General features: G+C 49.8%; 1 protein-coding gene across 7 annotated transcripts in view; it reads right to left on the reverse strand.

The window, feature by feature from the left end:
* Nucleotides 1-1,165: 1,165 nt before the first annotated feature.
* Nucleotides 1,166-23,486, reverse strand: part of Cfap46 (cilia and flagella associated protein 46) — an 83,668-nt gene continuing 61,347 nt past the window's right edge. For 4 of the 7 annotated variants that reach the window (XM_031388703.1, XM_031388700.1, XM_031388701.1 and 1 more), the window contains 20 exons: nucleotides 21,642-21,830; nucleotides 20,611-20,799; nucleotides 18,902-19,036; nucleotides 18,641-18,820; nucleotides 17,981-18,151; nucleotides 16,642-16,739; nucleotides 16,066-16,142; nucleotides 15,563-15,657; nucleotides 14,936-15,057; nucleotides 14,015-14,094; nucleotides 11,785-11,937; nucleotides 7,295-7,365; nucleotides 7,133-7,193; nucleotides 7,022-7,057; nucleotides 6,541-6,643; nucleotides 5,766-5,878; nucleotides 4,094-4,175; nucleotides 3,609-3,745; nucleotides 3,420-3,497; nucleotides 1,166-1,523 (listed from right to left, as the gene is read on the reverse strand). In XM_031388703.1, coding sequence (XP_031244563.1) covers nucleotides 1,405-1,523; nucleotides 3,420-3,497; nucleotides 3,609-3,745; nucleotides 4,094-4,175; nucleotides 5,766-5,878; nucleotides 6,541-6,643; nucleotides 7,022-7,057; nucleotides 7,133-7,193; nucleotides 7,295-7,365; nucleotides 11,785-11,937; nucleotides 14,015-14,094; nucleotides 14,936-15,057; nucleotides 15,563-15,657; nucleotides 16,066-16,142; nucleotides 16,642-16,739; nucleotides 17,981-18,151; nucleotides 18,641-18,820; nucleotides 18,902-19,036; nucleotides 20,611-20,799; nucleotides 21,642-21,830 — 2,289 coding nt within the window. In that variant the 3' untranslated portion in view covers nucleotides 1,166-1,404. The remainder of the gene's footprint in view (nucleotides 1,524-3,419; nucleotides 3,498-3,608; nucleotides 3,746-4,093; nucleotides 4,176-5,765; nucleotides 5,879-6,540; nucleotides 6,644-7,021; nucleotides 7,058-7,132; nucleotides 7,194-7,294; nucleotides 7,366-11,784; nucleotides 11,938-14,014; nucleotides 14,095-14,935; nucleotides 15,058-15,562; nucleotides 15,658-16,065; nucleotides 16,143-16,641; nucleotides 16,740-17,980; nucleotides 18,152-18,640; nucleotides 18,821-18,901; nucleotides 19,037-20,610; nucleotides 20,800-21,641; nucleotides 21,831-23,486) is intronic. The other 3 variants (XM_031388706.1, XM_031388705.1, XM_031388702.1) reach the window with 2 other exon arrangements.

Consider the following 23,486-nt stretch of genomic DNA (forward strand, 5'->3'; position numbering starts at 1 on the left):
TTTTGGAGGGGAAACTGGGAATGGAGAAATTTGCATGTAAATAAAGAAAATATCTAAAATAAAAGAAATTACACATGAAAAAAAAAGACAATAGCACAAAGGGGCGCTGAGCAGGTTTGGGACTCTGAAGATGCGCTCAGCTGTCAAGAATGCCTCTTGCAGACCCTGTCATTCCCTCAGGTGACATTTTCCCCAGGGCTACCCATCTGACTCTAGTTCTCTGGAGACAGCTCTGGGCCCCACAAAGCTTAGGAACAAGAAATAGCTGTCACACACTGGTGGCTCTGCATCCCTTCCTTTCACAGGTCTAGTTCAGAACACAGGAAAAGCCCCACTACTGAGATGATCTGAGTGTCCCCCAAACACTGTGTCCAAAGTCAGTGCCTGCTGTGAGGTGTGAGAAAGTGGGTGTTTGGGGCCCAGCTTGGGAAGTGACTGAGACTTATCAAGGTCATGGTGTGTAGACCTATGGCTGGATCCTCGTGGCTTTTGTAAGGGGAAGAACAGAGACCGGTGGAGGTATACACCCTGCCGCTCGCAGTCAGATGCCTGTAGCATCTTGGGACACAGAATTCTATCAGCAAGAAGGCCATTGCCAGACACAATCCCCTGGGCTATCAGAACTATGAGGTGAAATGATCCTCTGGTCTTTCCGTAGTGTTGTGTCACTAGCAGAGAGCGTGAGGAAATAGCCCGACCCTGAGCCCTTAGCTGAGGTAGCAGGCAGTCAGGGAAGTTAATGAGGCACACTGGGACTCCAAGTCCCTGCCTGGTGGAGTGCTCTTTGCTCTCCCGCTTTCCTGGCCAGGGAGCCAGAATGGGCAAAGAGGATGTACCCCTGGATGTTCTAGTCCACGGCTTAGAGGGATGTCCAAGTCCAGGGCCTTGTAGGTCACCCTTGACTGCCATCTTAGGAGAAGCCTGCTTGGAACTGCAGAAGGACCACATAGGAGATGGGTCTTTTTCTGCCCCCCCCCCCCCCCCCGCAAGAGTCCTGACACAATAGCCGGGAGACAGGGGACACATTGGTCTCCAGAGTGTGGGGCAGGTATGGTGCATCTAGGGTCACTCAGGTATAAGATGTTCCTGTCAGCTTTGATGGAGCCAGAGTGTGCTGGTGATCTTAGCCCTGGCTCCTGTCCTGAACTTCCAGAAACACACTGTACATTTTGTTTTGTTGTTTACTAAAATACTGAAACCAAAAGCAAACTTGCAGGCTAACGAAAATTAGCAAGAGCCTAGGTGCTATACCCAGCAACAGCTGTCTTCTCATTATGTATTGTGGACAGAAGGACAGATATCAGGCTGTGTCAAGGCTGGGGTGAGCCACAGAGAGTGGGGAAAGAGGAGTCACGGAGGGGTAGAGCTAGGGATAGTGGCTACACAAAGACTCCAGGGTTGAGCTCACACGATGGCTTGGTGAGGCAGACCATACTGAACCCAGTTGAGGGCAATGGCGAGTGACTCAAGGTGGTGAGGCCGCAACTCAAATGGATCATTCACAGGGTCCTGGGCTTTCTCATCTGTGGAGTATAGACACAACCTGTGAATCCCAGAGCTCTCTGGAAGTAGCCTGGGTCCCGCCAGGATGTCCAGCTTCACCAAAGGCATGGTACCAGGGAGAGGAGAGCACCGGGGAGCAGGTTAGTGCTTCTGGCTGCCGGAGGCCATGAGTTCTGACCACAGCAGCCCTGTTACCTCCCGTTCCTCGGTGTAGACAAGATGTGGAAACTATGGGGGTCTGACTCCGGGGCTGTCAGTAAGTTGTCAATGACAGCACCAGGCTAGAACCATGCCTGACCCCTGTCCACCTGTCTACCTTCACCAGACTCCACGAGACATCCTAAGGCTGGAGACCGGCCTCCTAACTCCCCTACCCCAGGTGGGACAACCCATAGGGAAAGGAATTTCTTGGAAGTTCCTTTCTTCCAAGAAGCTCGGGCTCCTCTGTGCTGACAGGACCTGGAGGACCAACATTGATGGCAGTGGTCCTGAGGCTCTTTCTCCACTGATGGCAAAACAACATGCTAGCTCTCTCTGTGTAAGCAGAAGGAGCTGGGTGGAGTCATGCCCAGTCCTTTTTCCCGTTTGTTAGGAAGGAGCCAGACATCACCACCTTTGTCCACCTCTCTGGTCCCTCTTCCTTTACTTGGCCCCTCAGTCACTTGCTCTACCACCAATTTATCTATTCATTCTGCTAACTCACACATCTATTCATTCATTCATTTATTCATTCACTCTCCACTCATTCACCACTCACTCGATCACTTATCCATTTAATTCACCTCTCAACTTACTAGTTTACTCATGAACACACGAATTTGCCCATTCATTCACTCACCCACCCATGTAGTCACTCTTCATTCATTCATTCAGCCACTCATTCATTCACTCATACTCATTTACACACTCAATTCCCTGCCCCACCTCGGCAACTACATCTCAGGCGCTGGGGAAACACCTGATTTTTTCAAAAGTTAATCTCCTACTGAGTTGTATTGAATGTATTTTGGATTTCTCAATTTTAAATCCTCCCAGGATAAATCTCTCTGAATTATGGTACATTTTCACTTTAGCATATTGCTAAACGCAATTAGCTAGAGTTTTATCTGATTTTTTTTAAACCCAGTATCCACATATGAAATTTATCTGCAAATTCCTTCACAGCAGCCGGCACATCTTGGCACAGGTTTGTTTTGAAAGATGAGTAGGTGGAGTTTGTCTCATCTAGAACAGGCAACACCCTGCAACCCTGTCTGAAGCTTAACCCCTGAAGCTAGAAGGCTATCTGAAATTTTACTGGGATGGGAGATACAAGTTAGAATGTCTTCCTGGCTCTAGCGTCATCCTCAGTCTGGGAGTTCCTCTTCCTGAAGGCTTTCTTGTCTTGGTTGAGGGAGACCAGGTGGTCCCATGGGGCCCATGGACTGGGTAGCCTATGTGGCTAGCTCCCCAAAGTCGTCCCTCTGGGATCACCCAGATCTCCCCATCTTTTCAAAGAGAGTACAGATGAGCTCTTTTGCTTGCTCTCTCTCCCTCTTTGTCTTCCACATTCCCTCCCTCCCTTTCTCCTTCCCTCACTTTCCTCCCCCCTTTCTCTGTGTGTTAGTGGTGGGCTAAAGGCCGGGCTCCTCTAAGTCCTTGTTCAACTCCAGCTCACCCAGAGGCTGAGCAGACTACATTGGCTTTTCCACAAGGACAGTGCTTGCTGGCTCATGCACTCCCCTTTTTCCCTCTGTCCTTCCCTCCCTCTCTCCCTCCCTTCCCTCTTTCCTTCCTCCTTCACTTCTTCTCTCTTTCACTCTCTCATTCCTTCTCCTTCCTGAAGTGGGGACACCCTATCCTTGAGGACCATGGAACACAATGTAACCCCAGGGACTTAGACAGACAAGCAAATGGGTGGGCAGCCTCTACCTTACCTTGGCTTCCTGTTTCATCTTGTAGCCTGTGAATGAGACGAACTATTTTTCCAAGTGGCTTGCCAATTTCTAACAGGTCTGGGGTTGGAGAGGGGAGAGGAAAGTCTCTTCAGGTGGGCCACAGACACCCTTGGAAGGCTTTTAGCAAAAGCCCCAAAAGACTTTGGGATAGCCAGGGTGCCCACTCACTGTCCCACAGGATGGTGGCCCTCAGCATGTTGTCCTTCAGCAGTGTGGGCCACTGGTTGTTGACAATGCTCTCAACCCCTACCAGACTCAGAAGGACAGCAGTCTCAATGGGCTCCTCCAAGGACCTTTGTTTCACACTGTAGAGCAGATCCATGGACTGGCACCAAGGGGCCGATGGTGCCCCCTCCATCCTCCCCTGCACCAGCTGCTAGACTGCATGTGTGGGCCAGGGCTTTTATAGTTCTGAATCTCACCCACAAAAGTTAAGTGCTATTTAATAGAAAATAGCATGTTTAAATATTGTCAAATCCGTCTAGTGGCAGCTCCCAGGCCTAGCATGGAGCCCACAGTGGGAGTTGGTACCATTAGGTAGAAGGTGCTGACCAGCCAGCCCTGGTAGTCCACCAGTCCTTGGGGTAGGCTATATTGGCACACCCCCTTCCCAATCCATAGGCTCCTGGTAAGACAACAAGAAAAGTAGATACCTTTGGGCCTCTGATCTTTCTATCTTCCGCTTCTGGCTGTGAGGGGACCTTGTCAAGGTCAGCAGAACCATCATCTGGCATTCTGCAGGACACAGTGAGGCTCCTCAGTGGTCATCCACACCATTACCAGATCCCCATGGGAACTGCACTCTGACCAATCTGTCTGATGCTTGGCCTTGCTACTGCCCTTTTCAGGCACCCATTGATCACACATGGGAAATGGGGAACAGGCCTACTCAGGGCCACTTCTAATGCTTCCTAGCACAGAGAGCTCTACTCCCTCATCACTTATGGAGGCTTTTGACATTCCACACTGGTGCCGAGAGAGAGAGGGAACCTTGGTGTATACCTGCAGGGGTGGTATGAGAAGCTGACCCCAAAGAGGGGATGGCCAAAGGAACTATGCACATTAGGGGGCCCTGGAAGCTGACCAAGCTTATTACCCCTCAGCTTGCTGCAGATGGTAAGGGTTTCTGGGATGTAAGATGGTCAGGAGTACTCTGGGCTGAGTGGGTCACCCCTAGACAGGAATGCTCACTGAAAACAAAAAGTGACAGTGTGTGGTCCTCGTGTGACTATCTATAGGACCTGCATGGACACAGAAGTGAGATGAGCTTTGGAGACTGTTCGCATAGGCAAAATGTCTACCTGTGCTTCTGATGAGGTAGTTTTGCTCAATCCACTTGTGTATGACTGGTACATACCCAGGGCTATGAGCTGATGAAGTAGACCTGGTCAGCATAGAAATAGACTGTGGCCATGGTGGGCATGGGTGCCTTGGTGTGGAAAGCAACCAGGCAGTTTCTATATAATCATGCAAGGGGCCATGTGCCTCATGAGGGAGAAGTGACATCTCTGGGATCCAGGAAAGGCTTATTCATTGACTGTGCATGGTGGTTAGCTCTAAGCAGCCCAACAAAAGCATCCTCCTACAGTCAGGAAAAGGACCTTGGGGAACCTTAGAGAAACACAGACACACCAGAGGGCCTATGGGTTGGGGTGGTGGTGACTGTGAACCACAAAGACTAGCACACTGGAACACTCCAAATGTCTGAACATTGAGCCTGCTGTGTGCTGTGTGTTATGGATGCTGTGCCAGCCTAACCCTCCTGACAAGGTACCTGTAAGCACGCATGCCACATGGTACTGCTTTCTTTGATCTCTGAACTTAGCCTGGGTCACTTCCCACCTGTGGTGCCCTCTACTTAGCTTCTGAGCCCCCTTAGTACCCCTCGTATGTCTGGGTACAGCATTTCCATGATACCCCTGAGCCTGTGTGTTAGTAGACGCACAGAAAGAAGAAGGTTCCTGAACGCCCATGTTCAGACTGGGAAGGTTCTGCAGGGTTCTTTTTGCCTAGCCCTTTGAGGTGACACTTCACATCTGATGCTCATCTGTGGGAGTCTGGAGATCTGAGCAGGGGTCCTCTGCATACAAGGAGGTGCTGAGGGCAACCAGGAGGGTGAGTGACCCTGTGGCTGCCATACGAATGTTGGAAATGGAGTGCGGGGACAGTTTTCAGATAGACCACAGGTTAGGGGAAGGAGCAATGGCTTCCTGAAGCACTGCCCTGGACTCTGGATCAAGTAGCAGTGGGCCTGCTTTCCTCCCCAGGATCCCATATGTGCCTGCAGGCCCCCGCTGGGGCTGTCAAATGGAGGAGGGGCCTCACCTCGCAGATCCATGGCTACCAGTCTTTCTATTTCCAGGTGGGACAGGAAGGTCTCCATTCCGTAGAAGAAAAAGCCTCTGCAGCTGTCCAGTACCTGCTCCCAGTCAGCCTGGCTGCAGGGGGTGAAAACAGCCAGTGGGCATGATCACACCACGTCTGGCCCAGGGGGATTGCACTTGAAACCCCTCCCTCCAGCCGATAATGTCCCCTGCCACCTACACTAAACCCTTATTTTGCCATGGGGCCCAAATTACTTTTGTTTTCCTAGTGTACAGCTGGTCTCAGATGGACCCCCCACCCCCACTCCCAGGGATGAACTGGTCTAGGGACAAATGTTCATCTCATGCCAGTGGAGTTGGCTCTGGTAAGTACTATAGCACCTCCAATATGGGAGACAAGGACTAGGTATGATCTTTGTCACCAGCTCTGACCGCTGTGTTCTACCCCTAGCCTTGCATAGGCTCACTCCTGTACCTCTATGCCCCTGTAACAACTGGCTTGGCTCCCCCTGCTCCAGGCCCATCTGCACTAAGAGACGGATGACAGAATGCATGCCCGTGGGAGCCAGTGTATGACGCTACCCTGACAGTGTGCCTTCTTTGGGAGGTTTGGCCTGAGGGGATCCGAGGTTACCTGGGGCAGATCCTGTGTGGGAGAGTGACCCTGGGAATATTACAGTATCCTTTACCCCAAGTGCTGTGCCCCAAGGTTCTAGAGGATACACCTAGCCAGTAGGGAAGGTCTCTAGTTAGCTTTTGAAGACCCAGGACCCAACCTTGGAAAGTGGTGGTTTCCCAGGTACCCTGTCCACCGTGCGGCAAACGAGTCTCGGTACTTTTCCAAGATTTCCTGGGTTACTGTGGTAGGTCTCAGTGAGTCTGCAGGAAGAGTTGAAAGAGGCTGTGACTGCCACATCAAGGCATGGGGGATGGGCTCCTGTGCCACTGGGCTGGGATGTAGGCTAAGGAGGAGTGGGTTTTAAGCACAGGTGGGAATCTGTTCCTCTTCAGTTGGAGGAATTGGTAGAGAAGGATAAATAGTAGGAAAAGAAGGAAGGGGGAGGGAGGAGGGAGAGTTGAGGGGAGGAGGAGGAGGCACCGATGAATCAAAGTATTTAAAACGCTAAGGTGGTCAGCTTGTATTCAGACCCAAGGCTCCAGGCCATTTGAGGTGATTTCCAGACAGCTGTAAGAGCAGCTGGCATCAGGCCTGGGTGGCCTTGGTCTACACGCCAGAAGCCTATGTGATGTTCTTACCTATGCCCCGGGCCTCCGTGTAAGGGTCCACGACAACTGGGTCTGAGTCAAGGACAAACAAGAACCAAAGCAGAATCCTGGGGGCCATAAGTACTCATTATCAAAGGATACATTTGATGTTGTCTGAGTCGATTAGACTGCATTCCGGTGGGATGATCCGGATCATGGTGCTCTGTAACACAGATGGAGCTGTCAATGCCTGGGTTCACCAGCGGGGCCTGACTGGACTCAAGCTGAGAGGAACATGGGGTCCCTGGGCTCCCACCCACCTACCTTCAAAGCCTTCTTTCCTGGAGCTTTCTTCTTTAAATCCTTGCTCTTGACCTCTTTCTTCACACTGCCTTCTGTGGTGGACAAGGACAGGTATGAAGCATCAGTGGGGACATGATACTGCAAAGGCACTAGGTACTGCTCAGTTGCCCAGTTTTGAACTTTGTGAATCTGACGTGGTGAAAACAATTGATTTTAAGTTTTGTCATGTCAAAACACGAAGCTTTGTCAGCCCGAGGAAAGCTCCTGAGGAAAGACTGGCCCCCAAGACTTGTAGGCACCCATTTCTAACCATAGTCCACACAGGAACTCACCAAATATTTGCACCCCTGATGGTTGCAGGGTCCCTGCACAGACTTAGAGCCTGTGTCTTTTCTATGCTAAGCTATCCCCAGTGGGAAGGTCTTTTTGGCTTCATGTGAATAGCTCCATGCTCCACTCTGGTCATCTTCTTCCTTCTCCACCCTGTTGTTATTCCCTTCAGGGTGGGAATTCCACAGGGAATGGGAGCCGAGGCACAGGCATGACTCTCTTCCATCCCCACTTTACCAAAGATACTTCTCAGGGACACCCTAGGAAGGTACTTGGTTCTGATGGATCTCTGTCAGAGTCAGAGCTGACCTTCACACAGGCCCTCAGGTATACTTGTGTCTTGCACTTCTGGAGGCCTTTATCCTTACCAAGTAGCTATTTACTTGCTTTTCTAAGTGGAAATCAATTTGTATCCTCCAGAATTTTATAAAAATGAAGGCACCTGCTGGGTACCCTCTTCAGAGACTTCGTCTGGGCACAGTCTCCTCAGTGCTGACATGTCCCCATCCATCCAAGTGGGTGTTTAAATGACCATCAAGTGGCTGCTCAGTTGTGGGGAGCAGAGGAAGGCCTAGTGAATGTGTGCTGTCGACAGGAGTGTGGCTATGTCAAGTATCATAGCCTCAGAGCTATGGGAAAGTGAGAAACTCCACCCCAGACCCCGAGGCTCAGAGGGAAACAGCAATGTTGGTGTGGTATGAAGAAAATGTCCACCATGGCTTTCTCCCTCCAGTTCTTCACAGAAGACTGGTCCTCAGCACAGACTACTCCTACAGAGATTAGCTAATTTGTTTATCTCTACATAACAATTTTGCCTCTTTGCTTATCTATATGTAATAACCCCGCTTCCTTGTCCAACTTTATGTTGGACATTCCTGTTTCCTTGTTCAACCGTACATAATAAACATGCTGAGCTTCCAGAGTCCTGTGGCTTCTCCATCAGAGAGCCTAGTCTACCCAATCCCAGCTTCTCTCTCTTCCTCCCTCCCTCTCTCTCCTGTTCCTTTTCTCCCTCTCTCTCCCTTCCCCTCTTCACTCTCTGTATATATGTGTATGGTCATTTCTTGACTCCCTCACCACCCCCAGTCAGAACAAGTCTCTACAACTGTGCAAGAACATGGCCCTGAGTGTTTCAGTTCAGTGGCTTCTCGGTTTGGGCTGTCAAGGGGAGAAGTACAACCTGAGAGTTTTTATGTTTACAGGTGCCTTCTTATGTAAATCTTATGTAAAGGCCTAGGGGAGGGAGCATGGGTCACCTGTGGGCCAGCGAGAAGCTTTTTATGACCGCTCCCTGACTGTTTTCCCCAGTGGTTCTCCTGTGAGCCACTCCCATCAACACCAGCATCCCTAGCAACAGTGGGCAAAGCACGTTGTCTTTTCATCTTCTCTGCTACTCGAAACAGTGAACCTCTTAGTTTAATTATTATTTAATTTAAAATGTTTGATTCAAGCATTCATCTTTTACTTGAATTAGTAAACACAGTTGGTACATGGCAGGCGATTCTGAAGCATGCACACACCATGGACTAGTGGAGCCGAGCCCGCCAAACGGTCACGCCACACATTCCCCTCTCAGGTGTTTGGCAAAATTACCTAAACTCCACCCTTAGCCACTTTCAGAACACATGGCACGGCCTTGGCCACATCACCATGTCACTCAAACAACCTCTCAAAACCTTTTCCAACAACTCAAATTTTGTGCCCTGCTGCCATCCCCCGCCTTCCTTTATAAGGTTATAAGGAGTTGAACTGTGTAAGATTCCCAGGGTGAGTGACATAGTGTATTCTTGCTGTCTGTGCCTGGCACGATGTCCTCCAGGCTCATCCATGCTCTCTTAAAGGGAGACTTCCTTCTTTTCTGTGGCTGAAGGTGCTCTCTTGTGTGGATATGGTCCATCTTTTGTAACCATTTGCCCCAGTGATGGCCACTTAGGCTGCTGTAAGTGGGAATGCCACAGACATGGGAGAACTGGCTGGTTCCACTTCCTCTGATGGACACCCACTGCTTATACCCATCATTCCAAAATGGCTCCTCTATTGACCACCAGTCCTCATCCTTCACACCAGCCTGCTTAACTGCAGCCACTCTAGCTGCTGGAGGAGATGGGTGTGGAATTTCAGCACTTGCCTATAGGCCTCCTACCATCAGCTTCCCTCCCTCCCTGCTGATCTAGAGTGAACTCTGTGGCTTGGGTTATTCTGAGTGCTTGCTCCAGGGTTTAGTTTACATTTTGTTGCAGTCTCCCTTTAACTAAAACTATGTTGCATCACACAAAGCATGGGCCCCCTGCACAGTCTGCACCATCCCTCCCACCAGCTCTTGATCTGGACTTGTACATGTTATAAAATCCCACAGCATCACTATTATTTTCTTTCACTCAAGTTTTTGCTCAAAATAGATTTCTTTAAAAAAAATTTTTTTTTAATTATCTCAGCCTTGCTTCATGGCTGCTTGTTTCTTTCCCTGGCCTTTGGATTGCTCACAGTGCCTCTGCTGGCCCCACAGGGTCTTCTGTAGGCCTCTTTAAGCACTCACTCATTATTTCTTGCTATGTTGTTTCTGAACTCAGCTTTCCCTCAGGATCCTAGCTCCATGTCAGGAAGAGCCTCTTGGGCTGTACTTGATGTTTCTGCCCATGCTTGAGCCACATAAGAAGCACCCTGGGTCAGTGTGGAGCTCACTATGTATCTCCCCTCTCTGGGGGTGGGGAGTGCCACTATCTTGGGTTGGCTGATACCTTGTTTCCTCTTTTCTGCCTGGTTTCTTGTCATTGTGGTTGGAAGGAGTAATGTGGCTCTTACTGTTTTATCTGGAAGGGCAGCAGAAGTACAGGCTATTTAACTTAACTTGGTATTTACTGAGCACTGAATGCTTTTCCCTTTCTGCAGTCCTGGTTTTAGAACCCAGAGCCTTGTGTGTGCTAGGCGAATGCTTTACTGCAGAGCTGTATTTTCAGCTTTAACTTGGGTATTTATTGATGTACAAACATGTATTCTGAAGTGTCAGTATGTCCCTGTTGTAGATTTGGTTTATTGCTTATTTTATGTTAATTGGATTCCCAAATTTCATAGAAACTGGCATGTTTGCATTCGAGACACTGATGGTCCCTGAACCAGCTGGTTCTAGTTGGTAAATAAAGTTGCCAGCAGGGGCAGGGAGACAGAGGGGGGACTTTGAGGTTCCCAAGAAAGGACCACCATTGGGGAAGAGAAGAATCGCCATTGCCAAGAAAGAAGAAGACAGTACCAGGCCTTAGGAGGGCTACCTCTATACTACGTAACTCTTTCGGGACAGGGGTGGATAAAGCCCCAGGGATCAGAAGCTAGAAATCAGAGCTGCAGGCTTAGCTCAAGCCCCATAGGGCACCCAGCTCATGCCAGCCAGGATTGAATCCCTACTAGAGACAGGATTGTGTAGGGCAGAGCGACCTAGACACTGACAACATGTAAGAGTTGGGGATCGTGGCCCGTCAGGGGTACAGGCATGGGTCCATGGTGGCTAAGATAGAATATAGATTTTAATAAGCAATAATTCAGGAATATTGGAGGGGAGAATGTGTTAGCTACAGGGAGGTTTGAAAGTACCCAGCCATTGTGCTGTTTAAGGCTGTGTGTGTGTGTGTGTGTGTGTGTGTGTGTGTGTGTGTCTTTCATTTGGGTGGGTAGTGAGGAGTGCTTGTGCATCTGCCGGGGAGTTTAGAGCAGAGTAACAATACTACTGCTTCATGTCCCAGGAGCAGTTTGGAGGACTTTCGCAAACTGGACCATCCTGCAGTCTCATAGGTGCCTGACTCAGGGCCTGCCTTGTCTTTCTCGCTGCCCCACAACATCGAGCCAAATGATTCTGGGTGTCAGATCTTTCACTCAGTGAAAGTCTTCTTTGCTGTCGTTCAAGCAAACATGGGTTCAAGCAGGCTTTCCATTCACAGCACAAGGTGTCTATTCTGGAAGTGATTTTGAATGGGTAAAGGCCAAGGAACATGTGAAAATGCTTGGCAGTCGTTTTCAGTATTGGGTATGGAACCCAGGGCCTTGTACACGAGTCAAGCACTCCACATTGGGCTACACCCCCCAGTGCCTTGCTCATTACTTTTTGATGGGAGTTAACAATATGTTATCTGAAAAGTAATTTAAATTTTCCCATTAAAATTAAGTACTATTGTGGCTAAGGTACTACTCACCTATCTCCTCCTTATGGAGACGATTCCACAGCATCTGGAGAGAAAAATCTCGTGACAGAGAGGTGACCTCATTGAACACGGAGACCCCCTCCAGGGGCAACTCTAGGAGGAACCTGTCTACAATCAGGATCATGTACTCAGGCTCAGGCTGCCCTGTGGAATGGAAATGACAGCAGCTCAGACACAAGGAGAGACACAGGGACAGACCTGGGGCTTCGGCTTCATCACTCCAAACCCTGACTTTGTGGCTAGATGACTGGCCTGGTGGTTGCTGTCCTGGGCATGGAGATATGAGGGAAGGCTATGTCCCTAGCCCAGCTTGTAGAGGCATGGCTGCATTGGTGACATGTAGGGTCCCTGAGGCAGCCACTGGTTTTGATGGTGAGATCAAGTTTATGACATGGACCTGGACAGAGCCCCTGGGTAGTGGTTTACGAAATGGGTCTGGACAGAGTCACTAGGTAGTGGTACACCTTATGGGACACCACATCTCAAGATAGCTAACTCCCAAGGCAGGCCATGTAATATCCAGACTGATGAAAACTCCTCCCAGAGGACTTTTCAAATGGTCAGTGCTTCAGAGAGCCCTGGAAGGACCCCACTGGCAGTTTCTCTGTGACCATGGATGTGGGCCACTGACTGACTAGGTACTGCCACTCTGCATGCAGTTATGCTGATATCCAGAGGTGGGGCCACAGGCACTTTAACTGGATTCATTCATTCATTCATTCATTCATTCCATCTCTCTTTGCCTCTTTACTTCTTTCTTTCTTTCTTTTCTTTTTTTCTCAAGACAGTTTCTCTGTCTAGCCCTGGCTGTCCTGGAACCAAGCTGATGTCCACCTGCCTTTGCCTCCTGAGGACTAGCATCAAAGGCATGCACCACTACCGTCATGCTTCAACTGGATTTTCTTAATTTTCAAAATGAGAACAGGTTTACTTGAAACCTAGCACTCTTTGTCTTTGTTTCCAACCCTGGGAGTTCGGTGCAGGTCAGAGACTCCGTGCAGGGGAGAGGCCACAGGGACTGACTGGTTTGCCCACAGAGTATGAAACCTGCAGCCAGTTCTCTGGTTGCTGCAGTTCCTCTGAGCAACCTCCCCTCACCCTAATTTAGGCCTCACACATTTGCAATTTGCAGTTCCTGCGGGTGTTTGCTGTGTCTGGCTCATGGCCTTGGCCAGCTCAACTTGGGAGAAAGCTTGGGGCTTTGTTTTATTTTATTTTATTTTATTTTGCTGGGGGGTGGGGGTGGGGGAGGAGGGGAACAAGCAGCCATCCCCTTTGCCATCTATCAATTCTTTGCGGCTATTGAAAAGGAGACGAAATTTAACATAGGAAATTGCCTTTTAAAGGAGTCAGTCGTTAGTAAAATCAGAGAAGTAGCCAAGAGACAGGATGGCCCCGCACTTGCCCTTCCTGCCAGGAGTCACACAGCGAGAGCATCCTCCCAGTTTTCCCAGTCCAGGGAAAAACAGCAGGGGTTGTGCTAAACATACCCCATAGACAGGACCACTAGCAGAGACCACATATGGGTGCCAGGTGGATGAGACAGAGTCTTTTCCCATGGCTACCTCTGGTGAGCTCCCCAGTGCAGGGCAACAGTGTTCATCTTTCCTAGAAGCACCAGCAGACTGTCGTCTGACCAGGCATTGAGAGCAGAGTATAACGCACTGCTCTTGCTTAAGGGCACTGTGTGCCAGGAACTGATAATTTGCCTAGAAAGGGCAGCATGGATCCACTGTTTGATAATCCTTCTCAGCGAGCTGTCAGTCTCAGTGCCTAGAACTTTCTAGAGTAGTGTTTTTCAGCCTGTGAGTCACAACCCCTTTTACAGGGGTTGGGTCACCGGTTCATAGGGGTCACCTAAGACCACTGGAAAACACAGACATTTACATGGCAGCTCCTAACACTAGCAAAATTACAGTTATAAAGTAGCAATGAGAATAATTTTAGAGTTGGGGAGTCATCACAATGTGAGGTCACAGCACTAGGAAGGTTGAGAACCACTCTACTAGGGCCTTCCATCTAGCCTGGGGTAATTGTGTTCTAGGAGACTTCAAGGAGAGGAACCTTGGGTCCTGTGTAGCATGTCCTGGTAGGACTTGTTTGAGCGTGGGACCTGTGGGTCCTGACCCACCCAAGCTTTCCGTGATGGCAGGGTGAGTACCACCACAGGATCCTGAGGTACTGGCGGTGGCTTGTGGGTCTGTCTGTCCCTGCCACTTACCTGAAGGGAGAGATACTTTTCTTTCCTTCTCTCTGCTTTTATTTTTTCCTGCATCACCCACAGCTGTTAGCATCTGATTTCTGAAATTCAGAGTGACTGTGTTCAGGCTCTAGGACACGTAGGGAAACACTCAAAGATGCTGAGAAGCCTAGTACCCAGCCTTGTACTCGCCTGTTCGGCTTTGTGTCTCCTTTTAAAGACACAGCCTCACCATGTAGCCCTCACTGTCTCGTGGCTCTCTATGTAAACTAGGCTGGCCTCAAACTCAGAGACCTCCCTGCCTCCTGAGTGCTGGGATTAAAGTCATGTGCTACCACACCCAGCTGTCCCTGAGGGCCATCTCTGCATCTGACACATGGTCTCAACAGAAGGGGACCTCAGGTTGCCCTCGGGCTGCTGGAGAACAGTGCCTAGCTCTACCTTCTTTTCCCCTCAAATGCGTGCCAGAGGCTGAGCCCTGGGCCTTGCTAGTTCTCTCACATCAGACTCAGACCAGGGCAGTCAGTGGGGCAGGGAGAGCAGCAGCAGTGGGACTCCTACCTATAAAACACACAGAAGAGTCAGGTGCTTATGCCTGTCCTCAGTAGGCCCACAACACCCACAGACAAGTTTCCACATGAAGGGAAATCTCAGAAACCAGCCCTGGATGTCTGCCCATGACAACTGGCTACTTAGCTCACATGGGCACTTTCCTGTCTTCAGATGTGCGGTTGGAGCTGACCTTCAGCTATACCCAGCTGGCCTGGCCTGTGGGCTCCAGGAAGACCCTGGTTAATGTGGGGTTTGTAGCCCCATGTACAACAGCCTCTAGCTCCTTCTAATACCAGCTTCAGCTGGTGACAGCTGCCTATCATCTGGTGTGAGGAAGATGGTTTCCCCTCACCCCCCCGGGAGCTTTCAGAGAAAATGACAAGCTGATACCTGGTTTCCGGGAAGGTGAACAGGGGGGTGATGGGCTTCAGATATTCCTCCATGTGCTCCAGGATGCTGCTGAGACTCTGAACGCACATTTGTTGCTCCTCAATAAGCAAGGTGCTGTATTTCTGTCTTAACCCAAATCACAGCCTGTTGTCCAGTGGTGTCTGAATATGACTTCCACTCAATGGGGAAGCAAATTAGGAAGACCCCCTGGAAATCATTAAGCTCCAGCCCTTCCAGAGAGAGCACTGGCATGCTTTTGCTCTTCTCTGCGCAATGATCCCAGTGGCTTTCCGGGAGCTATCCTGACATCTCAGCCCTGTCCCTGTCCTCTGATGACACCATAGAATGTCTTGCTGATAGGGATAGGCCCAGGACAGGTAACCCTATGCTCTGCAGAGAAGAGGTAGCCAGATCCCTCCTCTGGGCTCACATTCAATTCAAGGACTCAGGAGAGAGCCCCGCCTTTCACAGGGCTTCCCCTTCATCCTCTTGAGTTCTGGGCCCAGTAAACAGGCCCATCCCAACCTTGGAGTCTTGGTTTTCCCTGGGATGGGCTGCAGTCTACAATATGGCTTAGAGTCTCAGGCCTCAGGTGCTTGGGTTCAAGGTCATAATTTTGCGGTGTACCTGGATCTGTGCCTGCTTCCGGAACCTGTGGATACTGGTCAACAGGTCAGAGATGGCAGTTGGACTCGCAGCCACCCGTGTTACTTTGCAATAACCTGTCAAGATATACCCACGGTCTTTACAGGGCTCAGAGCAGAGCTACTGGAGTTGTGTGACCGGTGGAGATCATTGTGAGGGTATTTAACCTTAATGTCTCAGAGGTGAGACACGTGATGGGAAGGTTTTCTGGGTACATGGAGTTCCCCCTTCCTCTCTGGGCAACATGAGGGCTAGTACCCAGAAAGTTCAGGCAGAGGCAAACACAGTGGTGATTGACAGAGGGAGTTCTAGGGAGGCATGGATCCTCTGGATCCTTTATCTTCTCTTGTATCCTGGGTTCAGCCTCCCTTCCCCTCCCCTCTGCATCTGAAAGTGAGAGGTCCTGCTCTGGGGCAAGGATTTCTCCCACCCACTGCAACCCATCTGGAGTCAATGGGAGGAGCCCTGCTTACACCCAAGCTTACCGCCCACCGTTGTCAGTTTCCCCTTGGACGTAGGAATGGACTTTGGTTTCTCAAAGGCAGCACCATATAGACAAGTCCTGCAGGCAGAGCAAAGGTCACAAGCCCATTCCCAGAGGAGGTGAACAGCAAAGCACATGGGTCTCAGGAACCTAGCAAGCCAGTCAGCAGCTGGCAGCCAAATAGGTGTCTTTAACATTGATGTTTATCAGTCTATATGGCCCAAGTAAGAGTGAAATTCCAGAAGGTCCAGCAGTGCAGGCCTTCCCAGATCTAACAGAGAGATCCTGTGTGGGCGCAGATCACAGAGCACCTTTGTCCCAATACATCCCCTGTCATCGTGGAGATTCATCCCGGTCTTTTCTGAGAGGTTGGGAAGAGGGCTTCCCATGTCTCTGGATTGAACAAATGCCCATGCCTGTCAAGTGGGCTAGCTGAGTCTGCCCAGCATGCTTCTCGGATGACCCAATCTACCTCAGGCTAGGGGCTGAGGAGTGGTAAGCTCGCTATGCCCATGCCACCTTGCCAGGCTTTCTCAACAGGGTGGAGATTTACAATGATAGGAGAAGAAAGCCTCACCCGTCCTGTGAATGCTGCAGAAAGAGGATCCGGAACATGGGTGGGATCTCATTCAGGATGTTGAAATGCTGATCTGTGACACAGAGGTTCTGCCATGCCTGTGTGTGACAGGGGATAGTCACTCAGAGCACAGGGCCACTGCTCTCCCCCAGGTGTTTGGATTGTGGAATGCATCAGTACCAGAAGGGGGCAGCAGAGGCATGAGAAAGTCATTGGCTCCTCTAAGTTGTCAGCTCTGCCTACTTGCTGATTCAGTTCCCAGAAATCCTAAAGAGCATCTCTGCAAGGTCCTTACTGCCTCCTAGAGCCTAGCTAGGGGCTTCCACTTAGCTCTAGCTTGGGGTCCTGCTTCCTGTGAGCCTTGTACATGGATAATCTGAGTAGTTCTAGAGATTACACTCCTCAGAGTCCTCACTGCCCAAGGCAGGCAGCCAGCATGGGCCCTGGGGAGTACCCTGAGATCTCTTGTGTGAGTTGTTTAATGCTCATGACTTCAAGACAGAGCTTTGGGTTTGCAAAAATGAAATGACATCTTAGGAAACTTTTGTCAAAGAATAAAAAATGGCGAGCCACATACACTCTACATGAAGTGCCAAGTGGACTTCTCACAATGGCCGTACCCATCTGGCACGTGAAGAGACTGGCCATGTTGTTACCATATAGGTAGGGGCTGTGAACAGACTTCTACTGGTGATGGCTTGCTTTTCAGCCTAGCCGCTGGCCACCTCAGCTTATGTGGGTAGCCTGACCACACAGGTTCATGAGGAAGCAAGCTCTCCTTGCTCCAGGGTGTTTTGTTGTGCAGGCATACTGCTGTACTGTCTTCTCTTGCTGACTTAGCTGGCCTGACTTTACAGGTGCTCTCTGTCCTTGGGGATCGGTGGAGGCTTCTGGGAGTTAAAATACGGATGGCCCATCCCGTAGGCTCATATATTTGAAAGCTTGATCCCTACGTGGTAGGTTTGTTGGAGGAGTGTGTCTCAGGGTGGGTGGGATTTGGGGTTTCGGACACCTATAAACATTCTCAGTAAGCTCTCAGCTACTTCTCTAGTGTCGTGCCTGCCTGCTGCCAGACGCCATTGGCTGGCTCTTCACCAGACTTTACCAAGACTTCTGCTCCCCTGGGGCAAGTGATGGAAAGGAAGTGCAATTCTTTCAGCCTTCTTGTCCCTGTACCCACGGCATATGAGATTCAGAGAGACGGAGAGGTCCTCTAGCACCACCCAGCTAGAGGAGTCAGGTTGTGTATCACTTAGAAACTGTCCTTTTAGCACTCAGTGAGCAAGCACAGAGGCCTATAGGTCACAGGAGTCTGTGTGCAGGCTCCCCTGCCTGTTACCCTGAAAGTGCTGGCCAGCTTCTGCTCTATACTGGCAAACATGTTGGTGGACATCTTGTCTTGTTCCTTCAGTCGTTGGTGGAGCTGCAGCAGGGCCGCCAGCTGTGAGCTGCCAGTGTTGTTTGTGGCCGTAAGCAGAACTTTCCGCATCATCTCTGAGGCTGAACAGCTCTAAAGCAGAATAGAGAAGAGTGGTGTGTGCCATGTAGGAGGGGGGCAGAGGACAACCGAGCCATGAGTCTGTATGAGTCATCCTCTGCTGGACCCCTGTCGAACCAGGTATCAGTATTATGCCAGCCCTTTGTTTGGAGTTTCAGTGTGTGTGTGTGTGTGTGTGTGTGTGTGTGTGTGTGAAAGAGAGAGAGAGAGACAGAGAGAGAGAGACAGAGACAGAGAGACAGAGAGAGAGATAGGGGAGGCAGTGGTGAGTACAGCATGTGTTCACTGTGCTACAAGAACAGTTACATGGCTGGCTTCCATTACTTGAGGACTAGCTTGGCCTGAACCTCAGAGAACAGGGAGGATCTCTTCTTCTTTCAACCACCACAGGGCTACCCCTGTCTTGTCTAATGGAGAACAACATGGCTGGCTGGTACTAAGGCACTCCCATCCCTGGGGTGATAGTCAAGGGCCCTTTTGGAGATGGACAGAGGTCTATACCTGTGACAGTGTCAGGAACTGGCAGGTGGTGATGGGATCCAGGATGCCAATGCACTCCACCATCTCTATGCTGGCGGTGGCTGCAATGTCCAGAAAGTTGTTGCTCAGGGAAGTCTGTATACACTGCAGCAGTACCTCCGATGTCTGTGCCAGGAACCTCTGGGCCAGCACCACCTTCTTCTGTGGGCAGTGCAAAGCTCAGGCTAAGGTGGGTTCTTCAGGCAGAGGCCACCAGGGGACAGGCAAGAGAATGCTGCCTACCTTCAGACCCTCAGCCTTCCGGTTTTGCTCCTTGGGGGCTTCCTTGAAGACTGCGGAGTTCCTGGAGGAGGTCTCTACACTCCTGTCTTCGGTGTCTGTCTCCATCGATCTCAGACTGTTCTGCTTGGTACCTACCTACAGGGCACGCCACATGATAGGAGGCATTTGTGGATTCCTGCTTGGTTGGCAGAGAAAACACAGATGCCAGGGAAGGGAAAGATGCTAAGGATCAGTGGGCCCTTCAAGTTGTAAGTGATCATGTAATATTGATCACGAGCCATGTGTTTGTGAGGTCAAAGGTGTTACCAATGTGGTGGGAAGAGGGAGACAATCTCTTAATAGCCCACACACAAAGTGGGGAAAAAAAACTAGCTCTGCACAAATGGCCTGGGGACCCTGGCCCAGCTGACATCTGGGGAAGCCATCTCTCACACTTTGTCCAAGTATGTCAGTGCTACCAAGACCCACCAGGTCCTATCCACCAGCAGCCTTAACAGATCCCCAACGACAGAGACCACCTGTGAGAACAGGCTAGCACTCTGGAACAGAAGATGTCTGTGACAATACAGCACCCCCAAAGTCAGACCAAAACCATAGAGCCATCGAGCCAACCAGTGAAGAAATCTCACAGTGGTGTTTGGGAAACCCATAAACAAACTCAAGAGGATGAAAGGTAGACTTAGGAAGCTTCATGGAAATGGGCCAAGAGGAAAGATCCCACCTGGAAAATAAAAAGGAAGCTTGGAAGACAGACAGAGAGCTGTGGTGTCAGGAAGCTGCGCAGCAGCAACAGGACACACCCAAGGAAACGGAAAAGGAACAAACATGGAGGTAGGCAGGAGCCACAGGGCCTGGGAGGAGGCAGGTGTGTTTCCTGGAGCCTCCTGAACTTCATACAGGGGTCACTGCATATTTAGAGACAGCTGTTCCCACTGTCTTGAAAAGACCCTAATTGAGGGCAGACAGGAGGGGCTCATGCTTCTGGATTGAAAGTCCCTGACTCTGCTACCTGTGCAGATGCTACAAACACCTGCTCACCGAGGGCCCCAGCTCCATCTGCTCACCCAGCATGGGTCTTCCTGGTCTCCTGACAGCTACAGCCTGGGAATTGAGCCCAGGGCTTCCGAGCTAGCTGGCTGGGAGCTTCCCTGGGTTTTGAGTCCTGGACACGGCTTGCTACAGTGGGATGTGAGGGTTCTTTCAGGAGCTTGTCTACTAGGCTTCCATTCCAGCTTGATCATTGAAGCTGGCACCATCTTGGGGTAGAAGCGCCTCTGTTCAGGCTCTTAGGATGGGGACTCTGAGACAGACGGGCTTGCAGGAGCTGTGGCTAGGGATCTGAGTTGGGTAGCTGCTTCTGTCAGAGTACCCCAACCCTAGAGAAAGGTTGGCCTGCGAGGAGCAGAGGAGAAGGTGGTATTTTCCCTTCTTAGAGATTTCCAAGGCTGTGGGGTATGTAAGAGGGTCACAGAGGCAGACACCACCCATCCTGGTGCATCTTAGGATTGAGGTCAACATCCAGGGCATAAGTGTACTTCAGGTAGTGCATGAGCTTTCAAAGCCCCCAGGGACCTGTGCACAACCAGACAGAGAGATGCCAGGCACAGACTCTCTCTAGTTGAATTGGGGAAATACCTCTGACATCCCAACTCTACAGCTAAGGTGGAGAAATCAGCAAGCAGACTGCAGTAGGAAGAAGGGACACTTACCAAGAGTTCCTCCTCCCAGCAGAAGGAAGGGTACACTGGATCTATCTGCACGGACAGCAGATGGAGAGCCTTCCCAGCCAGGATCAGGAGCTGGGCACGGATGTCCGTACAGCCCACACACAGTGGCTGCAGACTCTCCAGCTGTGCTAGCACCAAGTGAGGCAGGGTCCGCTTCAGGAAGAACCATTGCTTTGGGAAGACAAGGAGGTGTGCCACCACCAATGGCTCTCATGGGACCTCTGCCCAGTCACCCAGAGATCTCAGATAACTTCCTAGCAGGGAACACCTGGGTACTTTGACATATGTCCTTTCTCTGCACAGTCCTGCGTGAGGGGGTGTGTCTAGGACTTAGACATTGGAAGGATCATATAAGGCAGCTTTATTATTATAGAGGAGAGCTCACTGTTAAATAGAGGATAACAGTAGGATTCATTTATAGCTACCTTGACTTGTTTCATGGAGTTTAAAGAGAACAGGAAAGTGTTGGAGCTACAGCTAAGCTGGTCGAGCACTTGTCTATGGTTCTATCCTAGAACTGCCAAAAGTAGTAAGAAAAAAAGAAGGAAGGAGAGAGAGAGAAAGAAAGAGAGAGAGAGAGAGAGAGAGAGAGAGAGAGAGAGAGAAAGAGAGAGAGAGTGAACAAAATGGTTTTCTTCCAAATAGGTAGTCAATTACCCAACTTGTTCTGTTTGCAGCACTGGGAGGAAATGGGGTGCAGCATGGTGGGGGGATGGGGAAAGATGTGCTAGGCAAATGCTTTGAGATAATGCAGTTGACTATTATCAGCCCTTTAGCATGAACTGAGTAGTAACCTCAAGGCCTGGGAATGGGAGCTTTAAGCCTACACAGGGAAGCCCCTTCATTATTAGTTAAGTCTTCTTGGTGACCAGACCATGCCGATCTGCACCAAGGTGTGGAAGTGGTCAAGAGCTGCCATGGCATGTAGTTGGGTCCCATAGATTGGCACCCTGCTTTTAGTGTGACTGGCAGACCCCCAGGAGAGAAGGTGAGCTAAGGCTGTCTGCTATTACCAAGCCAATGGATGAGTAGTCAGTGGTGCTCTGAAGGAAGTCTGTAAGTAGCTTCTCGAAGGAGCCCTGCTCCATTTGCAGCTCCAGGGCCTCCTTGCACACAAGCTGAAGCATGTCCAGGCATGTTTCTGCCAGGGTAAGCTTGAGGCGGGCCAACCTCCTCATCAGCGGGGAGTTGATGTTCTGTAACTGAGACAGTTGGGAGATGGGTAAAAAGCAAGGCACTCTTCCTGAGGAGACCAACCATCGGCAAGTACTTTGACAAGGCACCACTGACATCTCAGACAGCACAAAGAGCGCAATGGGTACATTTCCACACAGCAACAGACAGAGGCCAAACATCATCAATGCAAGAAAAGGCACATGGTCTTCACACTCTGGATTTCCCTGTGTTCTTTTTTGACCCTCTGTTGACGGCAGTCTGTTGCTTGCTCTAAGTTACTCCAGGTTGTATATAATAGTGGCTTTCCAGGCTGGGCCTTTGTCCCAAGAGACTCCATTTCACAAGCAGCTTTGAACGGTAATGGATAATTGAGCTCCTGGCTGGATCCACAAACGCCACCATCTGTCTGGTACTACCCATGCAGTATAAATCCATAAATGAATTATTCCTGGGAGAAAGGGTCTATTCTATACAATTGCTGGGGTAAACTGAGACCATGTGGGCACATGGGTGTATTTCCTATTAGGGAAACCAGGCCCAAGAACTTATTAGAACATTAGACCAAGGAAAGGGCATGACCCCCTTACCTGGCCCCATAAAGTGATTGGCACCTAGCACTGTGATGGCAAGGTCCCCCACAAGTTTATCATCTGATACCAGGTGTGTGTGCAATAAGGACTCATAGACAAAGAATCTCTGGCTGTTCTTGGGGCTTCTGCTCTGCTCAGTCCCCCACTGTTGACACAGCTGATTCAACAGCTGTCTCTGCTTGTCTACAGCCCATCAGACCTGAACCTGCCATCCCTGCTCTGACCTGATTCTGCCCTTTCATCTCTGCAGCTGACTACATTTTTGCTCTCAACTATGATTCTTCCTCAGCCCCGCATCTACAGGAACAGCTTCTTCTTTCCTTCTCAATATAGACATTGCTTGAATTTCTCTCAGTCCACCTCTGAAACCTCAAGAACCCTGCTGTAGCCTCTTTAACTTGTATTTATTCTGTAACCCACATATGTGCACATACATACGTACATACATATGTATTTACTGTGTGCTGTGCAATATGAGAGCTAATATTAGTAATTAAGACTGCAAAACAAGAACCTGCATTTGCCTTGGCCAGATTACTAAAGTAGGTGGGATAATCTGGCAAATGGCTGTTGTTAAAATTCCTAAACCTTGTGAACTTATTTTTATTCAACAAATCCTCACATTGGAAAAAGACACAAGTGTGTTTGTCCTTGTTACTGGTAGAGCATACTCAAGACATCCTTCCTGTCTCCCAAGTGACAACTGGCTGCTTTGTGGTGCGGTAAGTCAGCTTTGTATAAATGGCGGCATATGGTGTGTGACTCCTGTCTGTTTTATCACAATATGGTGATGGCTCATCCATATGATGTTTGTCTTTTCATGGGTTTGGTTTTCCACACATTCGAGAAAAATGTCTCTTGACATCACTTGCTCATTCTTAACGTTTTACCTGTAAGTTTTGCGAGTTCTTGGCGCATTGCTGCTATGTTGCTGCTACCGAGGAATACAATTTGCAAATGCTTCCTCCCTGCCTGTGCTTTTCCACCTTCTGCTTGACAGTATTTTTTTTTTAAACTTTTATTCCATTATGATGAGAAAAGTTACATGATTTCAATTTACCTGAATTTGTTAACATTTAAAACCATATTTTA

This window comes from Mastomys coucha, unplaced genomic scaffold, assembly GCF_008632895.1.
Source record: "Mastomys coucha isolate ucsf_1 unplaced genomic scaffold, UCSF_Mcou_1 pScaffold21, whole genome shotgun sequence".
Classification (NCBI taxonomy): Eukaryota; Metazoa; Chordata; class Mammalia; order Rodentia; family Muridae; genus Mastomys; species Mastomys coucha.